Source organism: Triturus cristatus, chromosome 5_1, assembly GCF_964204655.1.
Source record: "Triturus cristatus chromosome 5_1, aTriCri1.1, whole genome shotgun sequence".
Classification (NCBI taxonomy): Eukaryota; Metazoa; Chordata; class Amphibia; order Caudata; family Salamandridae; genus Triturus; species Triturus cristatus.
Window position 1 is genome coordinate 415,867,069 of NC_140587.1, and position 22,160 is coordinate 415,889,228.

The following is a 22,160-nucleotide window of genomic DNA, read 5'->3' on the forward strand; positions in this document are numbered from 1 at the left end:
AAGGTTTTTTAAATTAGTCTTTCTTTTTTTTACTGACATCTGGTTGATTAAGATGGGTTGGATGGGGGTTTCTACTGTTGACCACGTTGTAGCAAAATGCGATGGGTTGAATTGGAAGTCCTTACCTTGGCCAAGGCCTACGAGGGTAGAAAATAGAGCAATACCTACCACCTACCCTGCCCCCAGACCCCCTACCTTAGCCAAAGGTAGAGGGTTGTAGATTTAACCCAAATGTTTCCTGCCTTGCCTAAGGGAAAGAAAAGGGGCTGTAATGGAGACCCACCTCTATGTTAACTATTCTGTATGTCAAAGCGCACAGGACAGCCAGGCATTTGTGAGCTGTCACATCACTCCTTCACTTCATTTTAATCATGGAGGAAGTGCGTGCCAGAGCTGGTTTTGAAAAGCAAACTGACACAGGTGAAATGTTGATGTGTTTTGCGTGTCTGTAGTGCCTTCGTTTTATCATCTAATGGACTAAAACTGAAGGGAACGTTGTATACTTTCTACACCATGGTGGTAGTATTATCAATTTCAACGAACTTCATGAAAATGGATATTTAACAGGATGTGCATAGGTTAACATACAAGCTATGTGTGGCCTGTGTACCTGTTTTTCAATGCACCTATTGCGTATCGGCCAAAAAACAATTCAATTAAATAATTAAAAACAGTTACACAGCCTTCCACCAGTGCATAAAGCACTTAATTCCATTGATCACATCCAGAAACTGGAATCCATGTTTGTCAGGCCGTTGCTCTGATTATATGGCCTACGTCAGAAAGTTGTGATCTTGCGATGACAAAAGTAACAAACGCTAAGAGATTGTTTGCAGATAGGTTGAAAAGTGATTGCTGGGCTGGTCCTATTCTGTACACTTTTCTTTGAGGATCTGCGACAAGAAAAGGAACATTTACAAATAACAGCTTATATTTGAAGCTCTATCATGGACGATTCAGGTTTAATGTCTAAAATCCTTGCAAATGTCAATGTTACAGCACGTAAGATTGCAACTTGATTGCATGGCCCTCTTAATAGTAGTTATAAGACTACATTCTAGAACACCTTATTGACAGGATTCGATAGCTATTTAATTACAAAATCATGATATCCCTTAACCGGTAATTTTCAGGGGCATAAACTTTTTTTTTTTTTTTTTTTTTTTTTTTTTTTTTTTTAAGTTTTGAAAACCTTTATTGAGCTTTTACGATACACAGCAAAGAGCCAACAACCCATCGGGCCGGCCGCGAAAAACACATTTGGATGAATATCTGATCACACAGCCCTATGCCGTCAACCCGGAGGTACGGCGGCGTTACGGAATGCACAGGTACCGTGAGGTAAGAAAGAGTGTTATTCGTCTCATACTTAGCAAACAATCACGGCAGAAGGCAGATTGCCAGGAGGTATACAGTGCAGGGATTTACCGACTCCCCCCCCCCCCCCCCCCCCCCGAAACGTCGATCAGCACTGCGTTTTTATATGCGCCCTTGGCGAGCCAGCGCTCTCCATCCCCTCTCCAGCTCCATAAGTTGCGGTGAGACGGGTCTAAACGTCTCCCGGATCATCCTGCACAGTGGAGGGAGGCTCGCAGATTCCTCCCCTAAAGTCATTCCACTTGGACCATACCTCGATCCACTTGCGCGGGCACCCCCTAGCCACATACACTGTCTTTTCGTGCAGCATGCACCAGTCCATGTCGCTGGCCCAGTCGGAAAGTTTCGGTGGAACAGCACTACCCCAGAGCCTGGCAATATTCCGTTTTGCTATCATTTGCCCAAGTGTAACCCAGATCCTCCCTTTTGGCGACAGGTCAGTTGGTTCCCATATGTTGAGGAGGCATCTCTTGGCCTCCGGGCGTATCCCCACCTCCCACACCTCTTCCATCTCCCGCACCACCCTCCTCCAGTACCTCTGAATCTTGGGGCAGTCCCACAGCACGTGGAAAAAGGTTCCAACACCCCCGCACCCCCTCCTACATAGCGTTGTGTCAGCCCTGCCCATCATATGCAATCTAGTGCAAGATATATAAACTCTGTGCAGGATCTTCAATTGGATGAGCCGCAATCTGGCCGATATCGCGACCTCACGCGGAGAGGCCAAAGCGTGCGTCCACTCCTCGTCATCTATTTCCAGCCCTTCAGCGATCCACTTGTCTCTGAGGGGGAGGAGCAGGTCTGGGGGGTTGTTAATAAGCTTTTTATAGGTGAGGGATATGGCATGTTCCGCGAGGAGCCCGTCAAGTAATCTATCCTCGAGCGGGGAGGCTGGCGGCAGCTTGACCGCCGGTGGGATATTTGCCTGCAATGAGTGGCGCACCTGCAAGTATCTATAATGTTCGGCATCTGCCAATTCGTAGGCTTCCTGCATTTGGGCGAATGAGCGGACCCCGGTGGGTCCCCACATATCTTTGATTTGAGAGATGCCGATAAGGTCCCACTCACGGAATCCTTTGGTGCGCCGCAGGTTACCCAACGCGTCCGAGGCCCATAGTGGCGTGGCCATCGTGAGGACTCCGGACCATCCGAGCTTTTTCTGCGCGATGTGCCACAGCTGTACCGAGTGCAGCGTCGGGCCGGTGAGTGTGCGCGCCCCCCGCCTGGAGTAGAGCGCTATTTCGTAATTGCCTCCGGGCAGTAGCCATCTATCCATCCCGTAAGCCGGGTCATTCCCGTCCCCGTAAGTCCCTTGGTTGATTGCGGCTAGGTGGGCCGCCCAGTAGTACTTACGAATGTCGGGGAGAGCGATGCCGCCGTCGTACCACCCCAGTGTTAGTTTGGCCAGTGAGATTCGTGGCTGCCTGGCCCAGAGGAGTTCGCGGAGCGCCGCTTCGATTGCCAGAAAGTAGCTGTTTGGGACCAGGTGCGGGTAATTTTGAAGCGCATATAGAAACCGCGGGAGCGAGAGCATCTTAAATAGGGCTGCCCTGCCCAGCAATGACAGGGGCAGATGCTGCCAGGACTTCGCCTCCCGTTGAAGCCGAAGGAGCGGCGGCTTGAGGTTATGTTCGTAGAGCAGAGCTTTATCGAGGGTAATATACACTCCGAGATATTTAAACCCGTCCTCTGCCACCCGAATAGGGCAAGAGGCAGGGAGCCTGGGAGGGTCCCCACGGAGGACGTATAAATGCGATTTGGCCCAGTTGACTCGGAAGCCAGAATTGCGGCCGAAACTGTCCAATATATTCAGCGCCGCGATCAATGACCCGCGCGGCTTTGAGAGGTAAAGAAGTATGTCGTCGGCATATAAAGATATCTTATCCTCCCATCCCTCCGTCCATGTTATGCCCTGCACGGTGGCCACCTGTCTTATCCAGGCCGCGAGCGGTTCAAGGGAGAGGGCGAATAGGAGGGGGGACAGGGGACAGCCCTGTCGAGTTCCTCTGGCCAGCTTGAATACTTCAGACACCTTATTATTTACAAGCACCTGCGCCAGGGGTTCCGCGTAGAGTAGACGCACCCAAGCGATAAACTGGGGTCCAAAGCCCAACTTGCGCAGAACTGCGAACATGTAGGGCCACTCTAGGGTGTCGAAGGCCATGGTGGCATCCAACGAGACCACCACCGCGTCCTCTTGCAGACTGTGGCACTGCCCCAGCACCCCATGCAATCTTCTGATATTGAGGGCCGTGTTGCGGTGGGGCATGAATCCCGATTGGTCAGGGTGTATTAGCGACGAGAGCACCGGCTTGAGCCGGTTGGCCAGCGTTTTGGCAAGTATTTTAGGTTCCGCGTTTAGAAGCGAGATGGGTCTGTATGATGCGCAAGCGTCTTTAGGTTTACCTTCTTTCGGAATCGCGACTATGGTCGCCAACCGCTGGTCCCGGGGCAGCCGCCCTTGTGTTTTACAGCTATCGAACATGAGTTTGAGGTGCCTACTGGTGACGTCTGGCTGGAGTTTGTAGAGCTCTATAGGTATGCCGTTCGGTCCGAGCGCTTTACCAGGACGGAGGTTACCGATCGCCTGCTGGAGCTCAGTCTCGGTGAGCGGGCTGTCAAGAGCCTCCCGATCCGTGTCCGAGAGAGTAGGCAGTCGTATGTCCGCGAGGAGGTCCATGGAGTCCTCCTCCGGCCTGTCCGACTCTCGCCTGTACACCTGCCGGTAGTAGTCAGCGAACTGTTGTACTATTTCCCGGGGTTCCGTGAGCACTCTCCCCGAGTCAGTGCGCAACTCCGGCACCACCCTGCTGGCTTGTTGTTTCCGCTCAAGCCAGGCGATAAGTTTCCCGGCTTTATCGCCCTGGTCATATATCCTGCCGATCCTATGACGAGCCACCGTCTGGGCCTCCTGAGACACCAGCTCTCTGTACTCCGCCGCCTTTAGCTGCATCGCGTGCCTGAGTTCCCGGTCGCCGCTGGTCGGTGCCTCCCTTTCAAGTTCCCCGAGTTGCTCCTCTAGCGCTACGGTCTGCTGGCTACGTTCCCGGCGCCGAGCCGCGATAGCCGACAGAGCCTCGCCTCGCACCACAGTCTTAAACGCCTCCCACAGGGTGGCAGGGGAGGCGACCGACCCATCGTTCTCCATAAAGTAGCGCGAGATTGAGGTGGATATGTGTTTACTAGTGACCTCGTGTTTTAGGTGCCAGGGATTAATGGGCGCAGTGCAGCCCTCCCGTCTATTCCCGAATATAATCTGTGCAAGGAGCGGTGAATGATCGGAAATACCCCGGGGTAGGAGTTCGGCCTCTAAGATCGCCATGTCGTGTTGGAGCAGGGTGAGGACGTAGTCCAGCCGCGAGAAGGAGTGGTGTGCGCCGGAGAAGAAACTGAAGCTACTGTCAGTGGGGTGGAGTAGGCGCCAGACGTCCGTCAGTCCGAAGGACTCGAGGAAGTCCGGCAGCCACCGTTGCCCCTGGGGCAGGTCTCTAGGTGGCAATCTGTCTTGTGTTCCCGATGCCACAGCATTCAGGTCCCCTCCCAGAACGAGCCGACCATCGGGTAGCGATAGTAGGAGTGAGCCCAGGTCTTCGAAGGCCCGGGCCTGTAGGCCTGGGGGGATATAGACTGAAAGGAGATTGAGCGCCTGGCCCTCCCAGCGCCCCGACACTGCCGCGAAGCGGCCCTGCGGGTCGGTCTTGGTGGTGTCTACGTGGAGAGGCAGGGAGCGGCGCAGGAGTATACCTACTCCTCGCGATCCAGTGGTGAAACCGGAGTGCACTACTAGAGTGTACCCATATCTATTTAGAGCGTGACAGACATTCCCCAACAGGTGGGTTTCCTGCAGAAGCACCACGTCTGGCTGGTGCCGTTTAAGGAACTGCAGTACTATAGTACGCTTGAGTTTGTCCCCTAGACCGTTGACGTTCCAGCTGAGAATCTTGAGGCTTTTTTCCCACCGTCTAGTCATGGCCGTGTCGTAAGAGGGTGTCTTGTCCCACCACCCAGGCAACCGTCGTGTGATAGCAATGTGCGTGATCGTAAAGGATCCCCAACTCCCACCCCTCCCTGATTCCCACCCCCCAATAGTAAATCAGACATATAACAACAGTCCCAACAAGTCTGACGTTGAACTCCCTCCCTCCCGGGGCTGGCCCCAACCTCCCAGCTCCCCCACTCAAACCCAACTCCCCCCACCCTGCCCCCTGCTCCGCGGGTCTAGAACTGCCCACCACCCCAATTAGCAGAGCGCCTGTCGCCCCACCCCCCCCCGGTGAACCCACCGAGAAACTCAACTTGGGAAGTTCGTGGGCTAGACCCCTGTGGTCGCCCTTCCGTAGTGTCCCAGTTCGTGCAACCCCCTTATTACGGAGTCACCCATAGAGGGAAGTCACCCATGTAGGCAGTGAGGCGGCCAAGGCACCCCAGAGTTATTAACAAGTCTCAAAATAGAGGCACGTGAGGTATACATACTGTCTGGTATCTTCAGCGCTATTACTCAAGGCCTCAGCGCGGCGTCCCTTCTCTGGACGAGCCCCAGCGGGGACTGTTGGACCTGGAACGCCAGGACCGCTGACTCGGCGCACCACCCTCGGGCCGGCCTGACGCCGATTCCATGACGGGCTGGTCCGCTTCTTGCCGCTGTAATTCGCCACCACGGGAGTCCTGCGTCGCCTCTCCCCCATCCAGCCACTCCTGCACCGCATCCGGCGTGGTGAAAAAGAGGGATCTCCCACCGGTGATGACCTTCAGTTTGGCGGGGAAAAACATCATATATTTGATCCCACGCTCGCGGAGCGCCAACTTAACCCCTTGGAAGGAGCGCCTTTCCCGCTGGACCTGGAGCGTGAAGTCGGGAAAGAATCGGATTGTGGCCCCCTCATATCGCAGGTCACCGTGCTGTCTCGCCGCCTGAAGTATTGCGTCTCGGTCCCGGAAATTCAGGATTTTGGCAATGATCGTACGTGGCATGGCTCCAGGCTTGGGTCGTGGGATAGGGGCCCTGTGCGCCCGCTTAATGGTGAAGAGTTTCGAGAGACGCTTGGGTTTAAGATGCCGTAGGATCAGATCCTCCAGGAATAGCTCCACACTGTCTCCTTCAAGGCCTTCCGCCACACCCACGACGCGGATATTACTTCTCCGAGCCCTCCCTTCCTGATCATCGAGCCGCAGGGCCATAAGGCGGTGCTGGTGTATTAGTTCGTTCACCCGTCCCTCAAGTCGCTTCTCCGAGTCCTGTAGGGCCTTAATATCGACTTCGTTAGTCTTGGAGCGGTCAGTAGTTTTCCCGAGGTCCGCTCGTAGCAGGGCCACTTCGATAGTGATCTTATCCATCTTGGTTTCCAAGTTCGTGCCCAGGGTCTGAATCGCAGCCATGATGGACTTCAGGGAAGGGTCCGCGGGGTCCGCGTCTTCCTTCGGGGCCCTCTCCGCCGGAGGTGGCGCCTTGACTACTGTGTATTGGTCTAGCTTGTTGGCCTGAGTTGCGGCTCCGCTCTTGGGTCGCATGGCGGGCCGGGCACCCTGCGGGCCGCAGGCGGCACCGCCCTCCGCAGCTCCGAGGCGTCCCGCGGTCCGATCAGCGCTCACAGTCACAGCCCCTGGGCCCCGCTTGCGCCCCGGGATTAAAAGAGGAAGGAGACCTCCGCCGCCACCAGAGAGGCCCAGGATCCGCTCAGTACCCCGTCTCGCTCCGGGTCTGCCAGGCGGTGTGCAGTTCCAGTCGCGGCTGCGGCCTTACCGGGTGTGTGGGCCGGGCGCTCCCAGGCAGCAGACAACCTACTGCTCGGCTGTGGCCCCAAATTAGCGTCCCCTCCTCTGCCCGGGGACCACTCCTCCGCAGCCCCAGTCACGGGCGTGCTCCTTCTCAAGGACAGCCAGGGGCCCCCTCCACAGCGCCCAGGCGCCCCCGGCTACGGATTGGGTCGATGGCCAGAGGCTGGAGCTTAAGGTAGTCTGCCAGGGAGCGACAGGGGGAAGAGGGTCCCCGTCGCCACCAGTCGGGTCCGAGGAAGGGTAGAGCTTCCGTCTATCCTCACAGCCAGGCGGTGCGCAATCAAAGGCGCGCTCCGAAGTCTCACCGGAGGGCAGGGCAGGGCGTCCCTCGGCTACAGGCCTTCCTCCGCTCCCTTTCGGTCGATAAATGGCGCCCTCCACACGGCCAGGGAAGTAGTCCGTCGCGGCCCCAGTCGCGATCCACAACTGCTCCGGTGCAGCCGATGCTTTCCGGCTCCGATCCGCGACGTCAGCCGCTTTTTACCAACCGCGCTGCTTTGTGCGCGTCAGCGCGTAGGCCCTCGCCGGGGCCTCACGTATCCTCAGGAGCCGCTGCAGAGTTCCGGAGTCAGGGCGTCCGGCCGCCGTCGACCTCCGCAGCCACCCACCCTGGTCGTGTGGGCGTCACCTGGGGCCACCGACCCGCCCCTACGGGCACTTGGTCAGGGGGAGCCGGGGGGGTTCCACGGGGGCTCCCCACGGCGCGGATTAGGTCCGGATTTCAATGGGACATCTACGGTCCCGGCGGAGCTCCGGGATCAGGCGGCCATTCACATCGGCGCCTAGCCACGCCCCCAGGGGCATAAACTTTTAAAACAATAGCAATTAGTCTACCTTATTTTATAATCTATAATTTCTTTTATATTGCTAATCACCTGGTAGCAACAATTTCCATAAATATTTGTGACCAGAGGGTAATGAGACTGGTGCAAATTAATTTCCATTTGATCTCACAACACATGCACAATGCGCTACATACTGAAACAAGGCCTCAGACACTTTAAGACAAAGTAAAGAGGTGGACCAGGCCTTAGACACTTGTTCTGGAGTGTGCCGGGGAACAAATTCCTTTTGGCAAAGCGCGGTCCAGGAAAAAAAAAACATAAAATAAGGCACTAAATTAAAACCGGTTTACCCACTGAATGAAGCAGCACCATTATATTGGCTAAATTTATGGACACCCAGTTTCAACATAGGCCCAAATGTGACATTAAATATTGGTTGCGAAAGTGACTTTTGTGGTAGTTACAAGTTAGGCCTGCAGTATCCGGTCACTCGAGTTTCAATCAATATTTAAACCTTGTATTCTATGTTGTAAGACTAAGGCGCTTCTAAGATCATACTAATCCTTAGTACTTTAGATAATTCCTATGTAACCCATTCTTTCTATTTAGTACTAGAAATACCAATAATAATTTGAAGTTTGGATGTTAAGCAATGTGCTGTTTTCCCTCATACGAGATTCAGTTGTCGGCGGCCTAGCTTCTTCCTGTATCATTCCATTGAGGTAACCATGCTAATGATCACTTTGGTCAAGCTCCAGAAGACCGGATTGCTTTCTAAGCGTGGGGCCATCTTTTCTTTGATTTATCTGCTATTGCCATTACTGTGTCGAGTGCTGTTTGAATCATAGCACTGAACCCCTATGTTCCTTCTGACCCATATCTCTGGATGTATTTACTTTTATGTTTGAAATGATCCAGTTCTATGGCATCTTTCTATTCGTAAGAATGGTTCATAAAACTTTTACTGCCCGATTTGAAATATTTCTAAAATATACCTGTAATCTAGCAGAAAGCATGTTATTCCGAGTTAATTCACATAATATTAATTAACATTGATGCATCTATTTAACTTTTCATAGATTTTGTTGCAGTTTTTTCCTTACCCACTGCTCCATGCCATTTCAATACGAAGGGAGCTGTCTGTGGAGTAGTACGCAAACTATTTTACACATGATTCTAGACTCCATCTCGGAGGAAATTTACAAGCCTTTTGCAGTCCTCATGCAATAGGCGCAGTGAATGGAACTTTTTGGCCACCAAACAAACTGTATGTTCTAATGCTTCGGACTAATGTATCTGAGAAGAAATATAAAATGATTAAGGTTCATCACCGCACCTTGAGGTCTAATGTTGAACTCTTAAATGTGTAGTTCTCTCTGCCTTACAGTTTCCAGCGCACCGTACAGATTTATTTGTAATGAGTTCAAAAGAATTCATGAAGTCTTTTGTTCTTCGAATTACAGTGGAAATTAGACAGATGTAACCTATGGGAAAGATGAAAATTATAAGGATGTATATTAGAAATTATGTATTTTTTGCTTGAATAGAAATCCTAGGTTACAGTGGATCTGAACTTAACTTGCATTTGCACAAGTGGTGTAGAGCATAATCACATCACAACAGGCTTTGTAAGTAGTGTTGCTGTTACTGCGTTGTGTAATGACTGTGAGCATGAGACATCCACTCCAGCAATACTCTCAATAGTAAATATTTAATTAGGGTATACGTGCCAAACATTTTGCAATCCAGCTGTGGCACCCTTTACATACTTGTGGTGAGACAGAAGTGTAATCTGTTCCTTAAATGAATTTTTAATGAAGAAGTTAGGTTTCAGAATCTAGACATATTTAAAGAGCTGCAGGGATTATGATATGCTGTTAATCATACTTTTCATCTTGTTTTTTTATTATTTAAAATATCTGATTTCAGCCCTTCTGGATGCACATTTTGGGGGAAAAAACCATGGAGCAGAAAAAAGAAAATACTATGGCAGTTGGGAACACTTGTGGGTGCACCTGTGGGCATTGCCTTAATTGCAGGAATTGCTATCCCTGCCATGATTATTGGGATTCCTGTTTATGTGGGACGCAAGGTAAATTACATATTCTTACAATAAATGAAGTGCATACTTTTCCATTGCATTTAACTTCTTGTGTTTATTCTGGCATAAGTGTACCTTGTTTTTGGGGAACTCTGAACAGGTTTATTTGTTGCATCATGTTGGAGTTTACGGATTTCAAAAGGGAAAACTGCGCTGTAACTTCCCTGATGGAAATGTACTTAATGCAGGTTTTGAAAGAACAAGTGGAACAATAAAAATCCCCCAACATTGGCAATTTACCATGTTTTATAGGAGTATAGAAATGGTTATTTTACCCACATGTAAATACAATTTAGGGAGGCAAAACTAGTCCCTTTACAACTGTATCTCCAGTTCCCTTTTACCCCCGAGCTCGATTTTATGGCTCACTGGCTCAGTAAGTATTTTAGGATTTCTCATATAGTGCCAATAGTTAACAATTCAATTTACCCTAAACTGACAGCTGAAAGGAAGCATGAAGGCAGGCCAATAAAGGTGAGTGAAAGGCCTTAATGTATGAAGACAAGTAAGCACCTTACATACCCCACACAATGATGTAAGTTCATTGTAGCAATGAGATCACTCCCTGACCCTGTTTTTGTGATTTGGTGTAAATCTGTTCAGTAGTTTTTGAGAAATGAAAGCAAAAATATTTGTATATGTGGACTGTTCTGTTCAAGAGACTCCAAGAGAGTCCCTCGAATCCAATTAAGAAAAAATAAAAAGGCATTCAGATTAGCCTAAGGGGCTTTTTTTTCCGTTCGACCAACTCACTCCCACGTGGCTACGGCTCCCGCAGGAGCAAGCACTCTGATTGGCTGGCTGCAACATGAGAGAAAATGTTGCAGGTAGCCATCACAGGACTCCAGTGGGATCAAATAACAAACTGGCGGCTACCATGTTTATGTATTTACTTTTATAAGATCCCAGGGGTGGACCAGGTTCCTGGGGTCAAATAAATGCATTATTTGGGGAGGGTGTGTGTGGATGGCCCTCTCTCCCTTAGCTGATTTGGCCCGGGTAGCCCATCTCCCAAGGCCTGTTGTTTAAATCAAAGGGGAGAGTGACCTACGGCCCCCTCCTCAAGCCTGTAAACATTCCGAGAACCCCAAAGCTTAAATATAAATGCCATTTATTCAGGGATCTTTCAGTGAGCACACGATATTGCTCTGCAAGAGATTTTTTGTTTAAAATGTTTTAAGCTTGGTGGTGCTTCTAGAATAGGAAGGGTACCACCACACCGTTTTATATGATATTGGGAGCTGCAGCCAGCGATGCAGCCCCCTGCAACATTTTAAACACGCATTTAAAATGCAATAGGTCTCGCAACTGCGAGTTGTGGAGCTATTAGTATTGTATTGCATTGCAGAGTACAGTGTCAGTGAAGCGGGTGCTGCACTCATTAAAGTAAAAAAAAAAAAAAAAAGAGAGAGCTCGGTGTCCCTGAAGCGGGCGCCGTGCTCACGACAAAAGATAACTAAAAAAAAATTAACCCAAGCGCGGTGTCCATGAAGCGGGTGCCCCGCTGGGTATTAAAAAAAAAACAAAACATAATACACTGAGCGCAGTGCCCCTGAAACAGGCGCCGCACTTAGTATTAAAGTTTGAAAACAAAAGAAAACAGAGCGCAGTGTCCCTGAAGCGGGCGCCACGCTCAACCTGCAAATACCACAAAATAATGCCGCCATTGTCCCCATCATGTTATTAACAAAAATATTGCTCACTGTCTAGCTAAAGTAGTCCGTGTAACGTGCCAAGTAAAAGGTCCAGTCCTTATGAGAGGTAATAATTGGCGACAAGGCGGTAACAAGGAGGGACTAACAAGCCTCATAATGAATCCGAAGCCAGCATTTACCAAGGACAATGACACCAGCCATTGAAAAATATGGGAGGAGAGTGGGCGAGGCTTCCACAGCATACTCTACTACAGCATGCCTCGCAGAGCGAGCAGCGCAAGCTTACTGCCGCTAAGCTCGACTTAAAAAATGTATCAAAAGGTGAGGGTGAAAAGATGAGGGTGCACAGAAGAGCTAACAAGTTCCCCTTGGGTACAGGAGCCACACAACAAATGGGTGACAGTCTTCCTCTGTCTCCGAGCCGAAGATTCTTCTGACCCTGCCTTCTTGGAACAGGACCACCTGCTCCCCTGGATGAAAAGCATCAACCTGTGCTTGAAGTGAGCCAAGACAGGTGCTTGTGCTGGGGGGGGTGGGGTGGGGGGATTGTGCACCTGATCACGCAACAAGTTTACGAAAAGATGAAACATGGAGACAAAATACCGAAACTCTAAGGTACGGGGCTGCGGATTGTAATAAACTAAAGCCTAATACTAGCATTAAAGGACATGTGCCTCTGGGAAAGTCTTAAAATAGAATTATTTCTGGTGTTGTTAATGAAGTATATTGGATGGGGACCACCCACTTCCCGCCTGGAGACACATGCCCTCTCATACATAACAGACAGAACATTTGACAGCGACTTAAAGGTGAGTCGTATCACTCTATAAAACGACTTTACTGACACACTAGCGCACATGTGTCTATTGCCGGGTTGTGTACATGAATTGAGGCCACAGTCAGTGTGCGTGCACACTCATCTGCCAGGTTTGCTGCACGTGTGTCACGCACGGTGCCCACATGGCTCTGCGCCAGGCCACTGACTCTTTCATGGATTCCTGCAGTGGGCAGTGGCACACCTGCCTGTGCCCGCAGCAGGTGAGCGGACATGTCTGGGCCTCCAATCACCCGTGATAATCACCCCCATTGGAGGCTCCTCATTAGCACCGGAGTCACTGCAGGGCGCGGCAGAGATGCTGCCGATGTCTAGGAAACGGGGCGGCTGGTATTGCCCCGACACAAGCGACACAACATGGCGGGGACTCGTGTCAGAGGATAAAGATAGCACGTGTTATTGTGCGTAGTGTAATCCGGGCGCTTATGACTAACGTTAATTTTAAAAAGAATGAACCAGAGCGCGGTGTCCCTGAAGCGGACGCTGCGCTGGGTATTACATTTTAAAAAATGTATAATAAACTGAACGCGGTGTCCCTGAAGCGGGCGCCGCGCTCAACATACAAATACCACAAAATAAAGCAGCCTCCATTGTCCCCATCGTGTCAATAACAAAAATAGTGCTCACTCACTAGATAAATGCAAAAGGAACAATTGATGGACAGAATGCAGAACAATGTCATGCATTCACCCCAGTACAGAGATCTGGGCCATCGTTTTTTTGGTCACCATGCCATTCCAGTTTGAACCCAGCCATATGCAAATCAGTCTTGACCCTGTGCCCAATGGGAATAGTCCAGTCCGAACTCCCAGGCCTGGTCCTCCCTGGACTAGAAACAAGCATCATAGGACCGGGTATGGGGGTTTCAGCCGTCATCAGCCAGGATAGGTTGACTCTAGTGGCATGGAGAGCACGGGACCAACGTTTGGGCATACCTGTTCCATTCGGGGTGACAAATGCAAAAAGAACAATTGATGGACGGAATGCAGAACAATGTTATACATTCACCCCAGTACAGAGATCTGGGCCTAAATCCATCTTTTTTTTGCTCACCATGCCATTCCAGTTTGAACCCAGCCTTATGCAAATCAGTCCTGACCCTGTGCCCAATGGGAACAGTCCAGCCCGAACTGCCAGGCCAGGTCCAGCATTTGTTGCAGTTACACTTTTTACCCTAAGTGGGACGGGTATGCCCAAACATGGGTCCCTTGCTCACTGTGCCACTGGATTCAAGCTAGCCTGGCTGATGAAGGGTGACATACCCCGAAAACCGGTCCCAGGATGCTTGTTTCCGGTCGTCCAGGGAGGACCTGGCTTAGCAGTTCGGTCTCGACTGTTCCCATGAGGCACAGGGTCAAGACTGATTTGCCTATGGCTGGGTCCTAACTGGGGTGGCGTAGTGGGCAAAAGAACAATGGCTTTAACCCAGATCTCTTGACTGGGGGAGAATGTTTGAATCTTTCAGCATTCCATCCATCATTTGTTGCAGTTACACTCACTAGATAAAGCAGCCCGTGTAATGTGCCATGTAAAAGGTCTAGTCCTTATGGGCGGTTACAAATGGCGACAAGGAGGGCCTAACAAGCCTTATAATGAATCGGAAGCCAGCATTTACCTAGGACAATCACACCAGCGGAGAGTGGGAGAGGCTTACACAGCATACTCTACTACTGCATGCCTCGCAGAGCGAGCAGAGCATGCGCGCTGCCGCTAAGCTCGACCTAAAAATCTGTAAGTGTCCGGGGTCATTAAAACCATGACCCCAGGAGAGCTTACCGTATGTTTCATATAAGCACTCCTAGCTGGAGCTCTATGCTCTTCAACTGGAATGCAAAACCCTCTTGTGGTTGTTTTTATGACTGCATTTTTGTGGGCTAAAAAATGTTTTAAAAAGATTCTGAAACATTGGTTTTATTTAAAAACAGATACAGTAGGTCTCTTAGTCTTTCTTTTAACATTTGTTAGCCCCAAAAATGCAGTAATACAAATTATGTTAAGAGATTCAGGCATTTTATCTTTTAGACTTTTTTAACATTTTTATAATAACCAGTTTTATTCAACATTGCATTGTGTGAACTGCTGAAATATACACTAGATTAAAAATATTTGTGATTTTTAGAAAAAGATGATAATAGGCTCACGTTTTATATTTTGGTTTTGTAACTCTTTGGCAAAGTTAGTAAGTCTACCGCAGTGCAGCCAGGACTTGAGACCAACCACACGCTGCACATGCCAGAAGGCTGTGTGTGGTGTGGGGTTGAATGCAGGGTCTAGCTGCAGGCCAGACCCTGCGACAAAGCCCACTCCATGCAGGCAGTGTCTTGGCGAGGGGTTTGGCTTTACCTATAGTAATAAAATATTTATTTGTTCAAAATATACATTTTTTTTTTTTATAAAACATAGAAATTCACTGAAAAAACCAAGGTTAAAGTAACATTATGGTTAGGTGAGGTTTCAGTGACAACATAAGGTTTGAAACTATTAAAAAAAAAAACACTGATAGTCACCAGTTATAGTAAATCTCTAGTAAGTCACTTGACATGTGAGAAATAAACTCGACATTTGTTAAAGTGGCTGAATGTAATTTGGTACATTTCCTACTTGATGACATTTTGTATGGTTATGTACTGCTGGTATCTGCGCAAAATTGCACATCAAGCCTCGTTTGTCTGTAGGTCTCGACAATATCAACATATACCACTTCCATCATATTTTCAATTTGTAATCAAGACTTTTTGACATTAGAGATTTTATAGATTGCATAATTTGCAAGCCCACTGGTGCAACATTTTGTGACAATCATACGGATTGATATCTATATTCACTGAAAAAACCATAGGTTTCACACATGTTATAGTTAGCTGGACATTTTACTGATAAAAAACCAATGAAATTCCCCCGTTATAGTTACTGTAGGCAACTATAACTCACGCGACCGCAATCCTCTGCTGATGCTAATACTGTATTTAGACACTTATTTGCCCATGTCTTCTTCCATTAAATTTTAGCTATACATATATTACAAATATTTTTTTTTCATAAAGACACATATGTCATCAACAGAGGATTACGGTCGCGTGAGTTATAGTTGCCTACAGTAACTATAACGGGGGAATTTCATTGGTTTTTTATCAGTAAAATGTCCAGCTAACTATAACATGTGTGAAACCTATGGTTTTTTCAGTGAATTTGCAAGGTTTTTTAAATGCTAATTCCTAACTATAACGTGTGTGAAACCTGTGGTTTTTTCAGTGAATTTGTACGTTTTTTTAAATGCTAAGTTACTTTACGCCATTTGTGGCGTGCGCGCCCACTTAACGCAGTTCGTTCCGTGCGCGCACGGTGCGCTTCGCGCACCGTGCGCGCACAGTGAGCACGCGGTGCCCACGTTACGCTAGATGGGCCATGAACGCACGATGCGCTTCGCGCACCGTGCGCACATGGAGGTCATATGATGAGCATCGTTGTGACAGGTAAAATATATGTTTTGTTTATCTCTGATGAGCCATGCACAAAAGGTGCACTTCGGGCACCTTTTGCACACGGGGTGGGGAGAATGTAGATATTTTTTTTTTATTATTATTATTTCTTACCGTACGCGTACGGTAAGCGTAATCGGCGAAATTTTCGAAAAAATTAAAATTGCCTTTTTTCACTTGGGGGATCGTTGGGGACTCCCTCGACATGGCTAGGTGCTTGGGAGCTGTGTAAACCGCCCCTTTACATGATTTGCACTTTGTTTTTCAACCCCCTGTCAGAGTGCGAGAGAGAAAATGGCGGCCGCCGCTTCCTGGTTTCGACCGATTCGAATGTTTACTAAGATCTAAGGGCCAATCAGAATCGCGCTCGCGCACGCCACCGTACGCGTACGGTAAGCGCACCGTAAGCTGGCTCAGATATATATATTGATTTAAAGGCTATTTTCTCTGAATCTACTGAACAGATTTACACCAAACCTACAAAAGGCACTTCCTTGACCTGAGGACTACCTCTCTGCCAAATTTCAAGTAATTCTGTTCAGCCGTTCGGGCTGTAGCTGTGTCTAAAGGTCCTATGGAAAAATGCATGGGAAAAACGCGTTTTGGGACCCCCCTTTTATCTCAGCCCCCGCTTGACGAATCCCCCCGAGACTTTCAGGGTAGGAGCGGAGCGTAGCGCCCCACCTATTTTGAAAAATTTGCGAGGATTCGTCAACCGGCGCCAAAGTTATTCAAAATAGAATGTTGCGGATTTCCTATGGAAACGTGGTCCTAACTATAACTACCTACTGGCGACCGCCAGTAGGTAATTTCTTTTTTTGAGTCAGAACTGTATATGTACAAAAATATAAAAATAGGATTTGGATAACATTGCAGCTATGTTGAGCATGTGCAATTATTTTATTTTTTAACACCCTTGTGTTTGTGGACTCAAATGTATTATATATTACATTCACCCAGTCTTTTATTTTTTATTTTAGGGAATGTTATTGACATTCCACGAGTCTGTCTGCTATGTTTACTCATGTTGGTGAATTTTGTTTAAAGGAAGTAGGGCACTTTCACCATTGTTACGTAGCCTTTGACAAAGACCACGCAGGTCAAAATCAACCAAAATAAACTTGATGATGATACATTCCTCTACAGTGCTAGCTCTTACTTGCGCTGCTGGTCGAGTGCATTTGGAATAATTATTGGGTCCTGCGCCCTTTTTCCCCAGCTCTGATCCCGTCGGGTGGAATCGGTCGGAAGGAATGCATTTGGAGAGAGGAACTCTCTAGTAACGATAACTCTTACCCTTGCCATGCATTGCTAAATATCCATATATTGCATCACTCATGACATGTGCTATAACATCATTGATGACATCACTGCAGTGTTTGAAGTGGCATTATTGATGTCAAAACTGTGCATAGTGGGGGCGCGTGTTATAGTTACTTTAAGAGCAAGAGTTCTAGTTCCTACAGAGAACTAGAACTGGTGAATCTCAGTGTTTTTTTTTGTTTAAAACATTACATTGCAGTCTAAATGTACCTTTATTTTTTCAGTGTGTGTATACAAAACCTCACTTCGATTTAATTCAACTGTAGCTAAACGTGCGAGGGCATGTAGGCACTGGCTGCGCAGCCTTTGAGGTATATACGTTGTGCAATAGGTCAATAAACATATATTTGGACTGGCTGTTATTTCGACCCTTGTGTAACTTCAGCAATAGGCACCCACCTCTCCTCGCGAGTACAGAAGGTAAGATAGCTCAGAAGAGGTGAACGCCTGTGGCAGAGAAGTGTCACGGACTGAATTCAGCCGTTCACACTCCTCACAAGGCCCATAAAAGGAGCGCCACTGAGCTGGAACATTAGAACACCGTTGTTTTCTTCACTACGCAAAGTTATTGTCATAGCATTCAAGATGTTGCGCTTTGAGGCCTTGCCATACATTACTCACTTGAAATCACTTACAGGGTCTGCCACCGTTTGATTTAAATTTTCATACATGTACACGTTCATACGTACATGCAGGTGCATGTCTTGAAAAACACAGTGCGCCTCTTTGTTCCTATAAAGTGCCTAGCAGGAGGGGTGCTAAAATACAAAATGCTGCAGTTAGTAGTCAAATTATAAGAAGGGCCGCTGAGTAACTTACCCGAAGAGACTGAACCCACCTGCAGCACGTTATTTCTAACAGCAACAAAGGCGAGAGACAACATGCTGAACATGCAGAGCTACTGTTTCTTTCTAGCTTGTGACATGTAGAGCTGTAAAGTTACCAAGAGTCATGCGCCTGTCAAACCTGTTCACTACACGGAGCGGAGCAGTTCTTGTGAAGGATGAGAGCGATTTAAAACACCCCCACCCCTACAGCCTTGTGAGTCAGCGCAGCGCCTTCTCTCGAAGCACTAGACTGGGAGATGACCTCACCAAGGATGCTCAAAGCACGCTTTGCAGAGCTGTTGCTTTTAAGGAAAGGCTTATATTTTTTTCAGTGCTTTTCAAAATTATACCACCACCACTAACTGGTTGTTTATAAAATAGGAACTGGAAACTTTCAAAACTGCTGATTAGGCATATTATAGGTTTTATAAATCATGTAATTCCTCCTCATTAATAGCAAATATATGAAGCTGAAACACCCCACCTAAATACATTTGCCATTAACCTTCTATTTTATGTTCAAGAAGAGTTGGGTGAAACAATTATATTTTTTAAATAGTAAAATGTTTGAAGAATATTGACAGATACAATTGTTGCTTGAGTAAGTTAGACAGGTCCGGCTGCACAGCAGCATTGTTTTTAATCTCCTGAATATAAATCATCAGTTTCTGACATATGATGTAATAAACCTTACATTACCACAAAAGAATGCTCCTAGATCCAAATCTTAAATACTGATGCAAACTGTAAAAGGCTTTATTGTTTTTGAATCTAAGAGGTGCATGGACTTAATCTCTTCATACATTCGTCTACTGTACAAATTACTCTCCTACAATCTGTAACTTTTGCATTTAGTGCAACAGTCATGTGTCTCATTGGCAGTGCCTGACAATAAACGCAGTCAACTTTATTGACAGCCTGATCTACAGCTTATTTTCCATGCAGTAATCAAAAGCCACCTTTGAGAATAAATATTGCCCTTTGTTATTCTTTAGCTCAATTGAAATTTTCTTTAATACAATTTGTGCTTTTAATGTGTCTCAATCGGAAATGTAATATTACAACGAAAGTGTCATCATAAAAAATGACACCTGTTGCCCAAGCGCAACCACTAAAACACCAGAGTACTTTAAATGGAATGCTTTAAATATGTTGTTGCCTATGGAAACTGGCGCCACTTTTTGTACATATCTTTTTTAACTTTCTATGTTTTAAAGTTTAGACATGTTCATATCAGAAGACATTAATGAAACAAAATGTCATAAGAAGTTTTAAAATAAATGTTGACAAATATTTTTCGACACTCATTGCAATAATATTGTCATTGATATTTAATATTGGAATTTTTTTATTGATCGGTTTGAGCAACCACGGCTCCCTAGTGACAGAGGAAATGATCATGAACATACAGCAACTCCAACAAGCTGGGGGTCATCTGTGGTAGAAATTCTAGTTGGACGTGATTTCAGCTGGGTCCAGGTGAAGGATATGCATTTTTGAACACTAGACTGTACAAGTCAAGTGTAGAAAACAAGGGAAATTATACTGTTTAAATAAAAAAACAGACATAATCTTATACATGCCATGCATATCACTAATCAGTTTTAGGCAGAACCTGGAATAACCTAGAATATTCTCCTCAGCAGGCCAGTGGCTATTCGGAATTCTAAATGTAGCCAACTAAAACATGAAAACCATTGTGTCTGGTCAACTGGAATGCCGCTCTTGCATTTTGGTTGGAAAATCTCTTGTACACCAAAACAAATCTTAAAACGGGCTTAGAGGAGGTCCGGAGGGACGTCCATGCACTAGGGCAGTGGTTCCCAAACTTTTCTGACCAGTGGCTCCCATTGCCCATGGCTCCCCACTGTTACGTTTTTTTTGGAGGGTGGGAGGGATGTAAGCCCGGTCTCAGGAGTACTTGCATTTTTCTCCCTGAAAATAATTGAGATGAAGCTGATGAAGTTATTATAATCATACATGCACGGTGTTTCGTAATACTAAGGCGGCGCCTCTAATTGCTAGTTACGCTCCTTTGCCCATGCCTTTTTTAGAGTACCCTTTCAAACTTTATCCCACTTACAGTGCTAGATAGCACCCCTATGCATGTAGGTCCTGTAGGAAAGTGAGTTTCTGTTGCAGTAACCCCCCCCCCCCCCCCCACACACACTTTTCTCCAGACTACTGATGCACTTTCACTTGATGTGCCCTGGGTCCCTGCCAATCAGGTTCCCAGGGCCTGTGTTCTTTCCCCAAAACTAACCCAATTGGTACCATTTACCAAGGCTGACCACAGGTCAGCCCTTGGTAAATGGTACCTTGGGTACCCAGGGCACTGTGACCAGGGAAGACCTCTAAGGGCTGCAGCACTTATTGTGACAGCCTTAGATGCCCTGTACCTCTACATACACACTGCCTTTGCAGGCTGCGTGTTTTGGTGCAGAACAAATTGAAGGGTTGACATGGCACACACCTCTGTGTGCCATGCCTACAACCCACTGCCCTGGCATAGATCAGTCACCCCTCTAGCTGGTTGCACTATACCAGTGGTGAGGGTACAGGTGCATGGACCCTGTACCCCCTACAGTGTCTTGGTAAATTCTTAGACATTGTAAGTGCAGTGCTGCCATTAGGAGTATATGGTGCTGGGAGTTTGTCATTACGAACTCCACAGCACCATAATGGCTACACTGAAAACTGAGAAGTTTGGTATCAAACTTCTCAACACATTAAATCCACACTGATGCCAGTGTGGGATTCAATGAAAAATTCACACAGAGGGCATCTTCGAGATGCCCCCTGAAAACGAACCTCCCACTAGTGTCCAGGCTGAGTGGCTGCTTTCAGCTGCCACCACCAGACATTTTTCTGGACCCCTGGGTCGAGAGCCTGCCGCTCTCTGGGGCCTAAAACAATGCACATCCTGGGACGAGGTGCCAAGCCTCCTCCACACGATGGGCAGGGTTCACGAAGGCAAAGCTTCAAAGGCTTGCCGCCTTTGCGAGTTTCCCCAGGCCACGTGCTGCTTTCAGTAACTGGTCCCCACTGGTTCTGACCCCCACTTTGAGCAGGAAAACCGTCAGGAAAAACAAGTGAGGAAGAGAGGTGTGCCCACCTCTGCCAACTCCACCCCTCAGGTGGGGGAGGCGAGGTGAAGTACAACTCTCAGTCCCGGCCATCTTGCAGATGGGGGGACTCAGCCAACCAGGGACAGGCTCATGCCCCCCTCCCACTGGAGGGTGGCATAATAGTGGGTGTACCCACCACAGGGAAGGGACCCATTGGTCCCTGCCTTTTACCTACTTGTAACGCCCCTAAATCTAGTATTTAGGGGCACCCCTGAGCCTTGCTTCCTCAGACAAAAAGAAACTACAACTACCGAACAGCTCTGCAGCAGCTAACAAGAGGAAGACGCCCACTGACTTGACCCCAGCCCTACCAGCCTGTCTCCCTCTCGAACCTGCTCCTGCGAAATCCCGGTATTTCCTGCAGCCAGCAAACTCGAAAACCCAAGAGGACCTGCCTGCCTTTAAGCACAAAGTCTTTGCTCCCGTGAACACCGCATTTGTTAATCTGCAACCTCTGTCTCCGGCTGGACACCGCAAATCCGCCCCACTCTACACTTGCCGTCCATGGCCCGAGCTAGAGTGGGCAAACACCACGAGAAGGTCCCACTGGCGATTCTGACCCGAGATACGGCGACTCCTGACCTGCTTCAAGCCTTCAGCCGTCTCGTGCAGCCTAAATCCGGAAGGTGCCCCCCAATCACGACCAGGAGCTGGTAAGAAGATCCAACCCCAAAAGGCACCCCTGCACCCAATGCCCCACATCCTTGGGTGGCCAAACCGACGGTGCCTAACCAACCCCTAACTTACATCTCGAAGTGTTGGTCGCACCCAGAAGACATTCGTCTCCAAGCTTGCAGTGCCTTTGCAAACCGCAGGTTCCCCATTGAAAACAGGGTGCCCAACGTCGAAACAGCACCCTGAACCCGGCCGCACTA

General features: G+C 48.1%; 1 protein-coding gene across 4 annotated transcripts in view; it reads left to right on the top strand.

The window, feature by feature from the left end:
- The window catches only part of RNF19A (ring finger protein 19A, RBR E3 ubiquitin protein ligase), a 498,540-nt gene that overhangs the window by 299,673 nt on the left and 176,707 nt on the right, over positions 1-22,160 (top strand). For all 4 annotated transcript variants that reach the window (XM_085605173.1, XM_085605174.1, XM_085605172.1 and 1 more), the window contains one exon: positions 9,867-10,029. In XM_085605173.1, the coding sequence (XP_085461299.1) occupies positions 9,867-10,029 (163 nt within the window). The remainder of the gene's footprint in view (positions 1-9,866; positions 10,030-22,160) is intronic.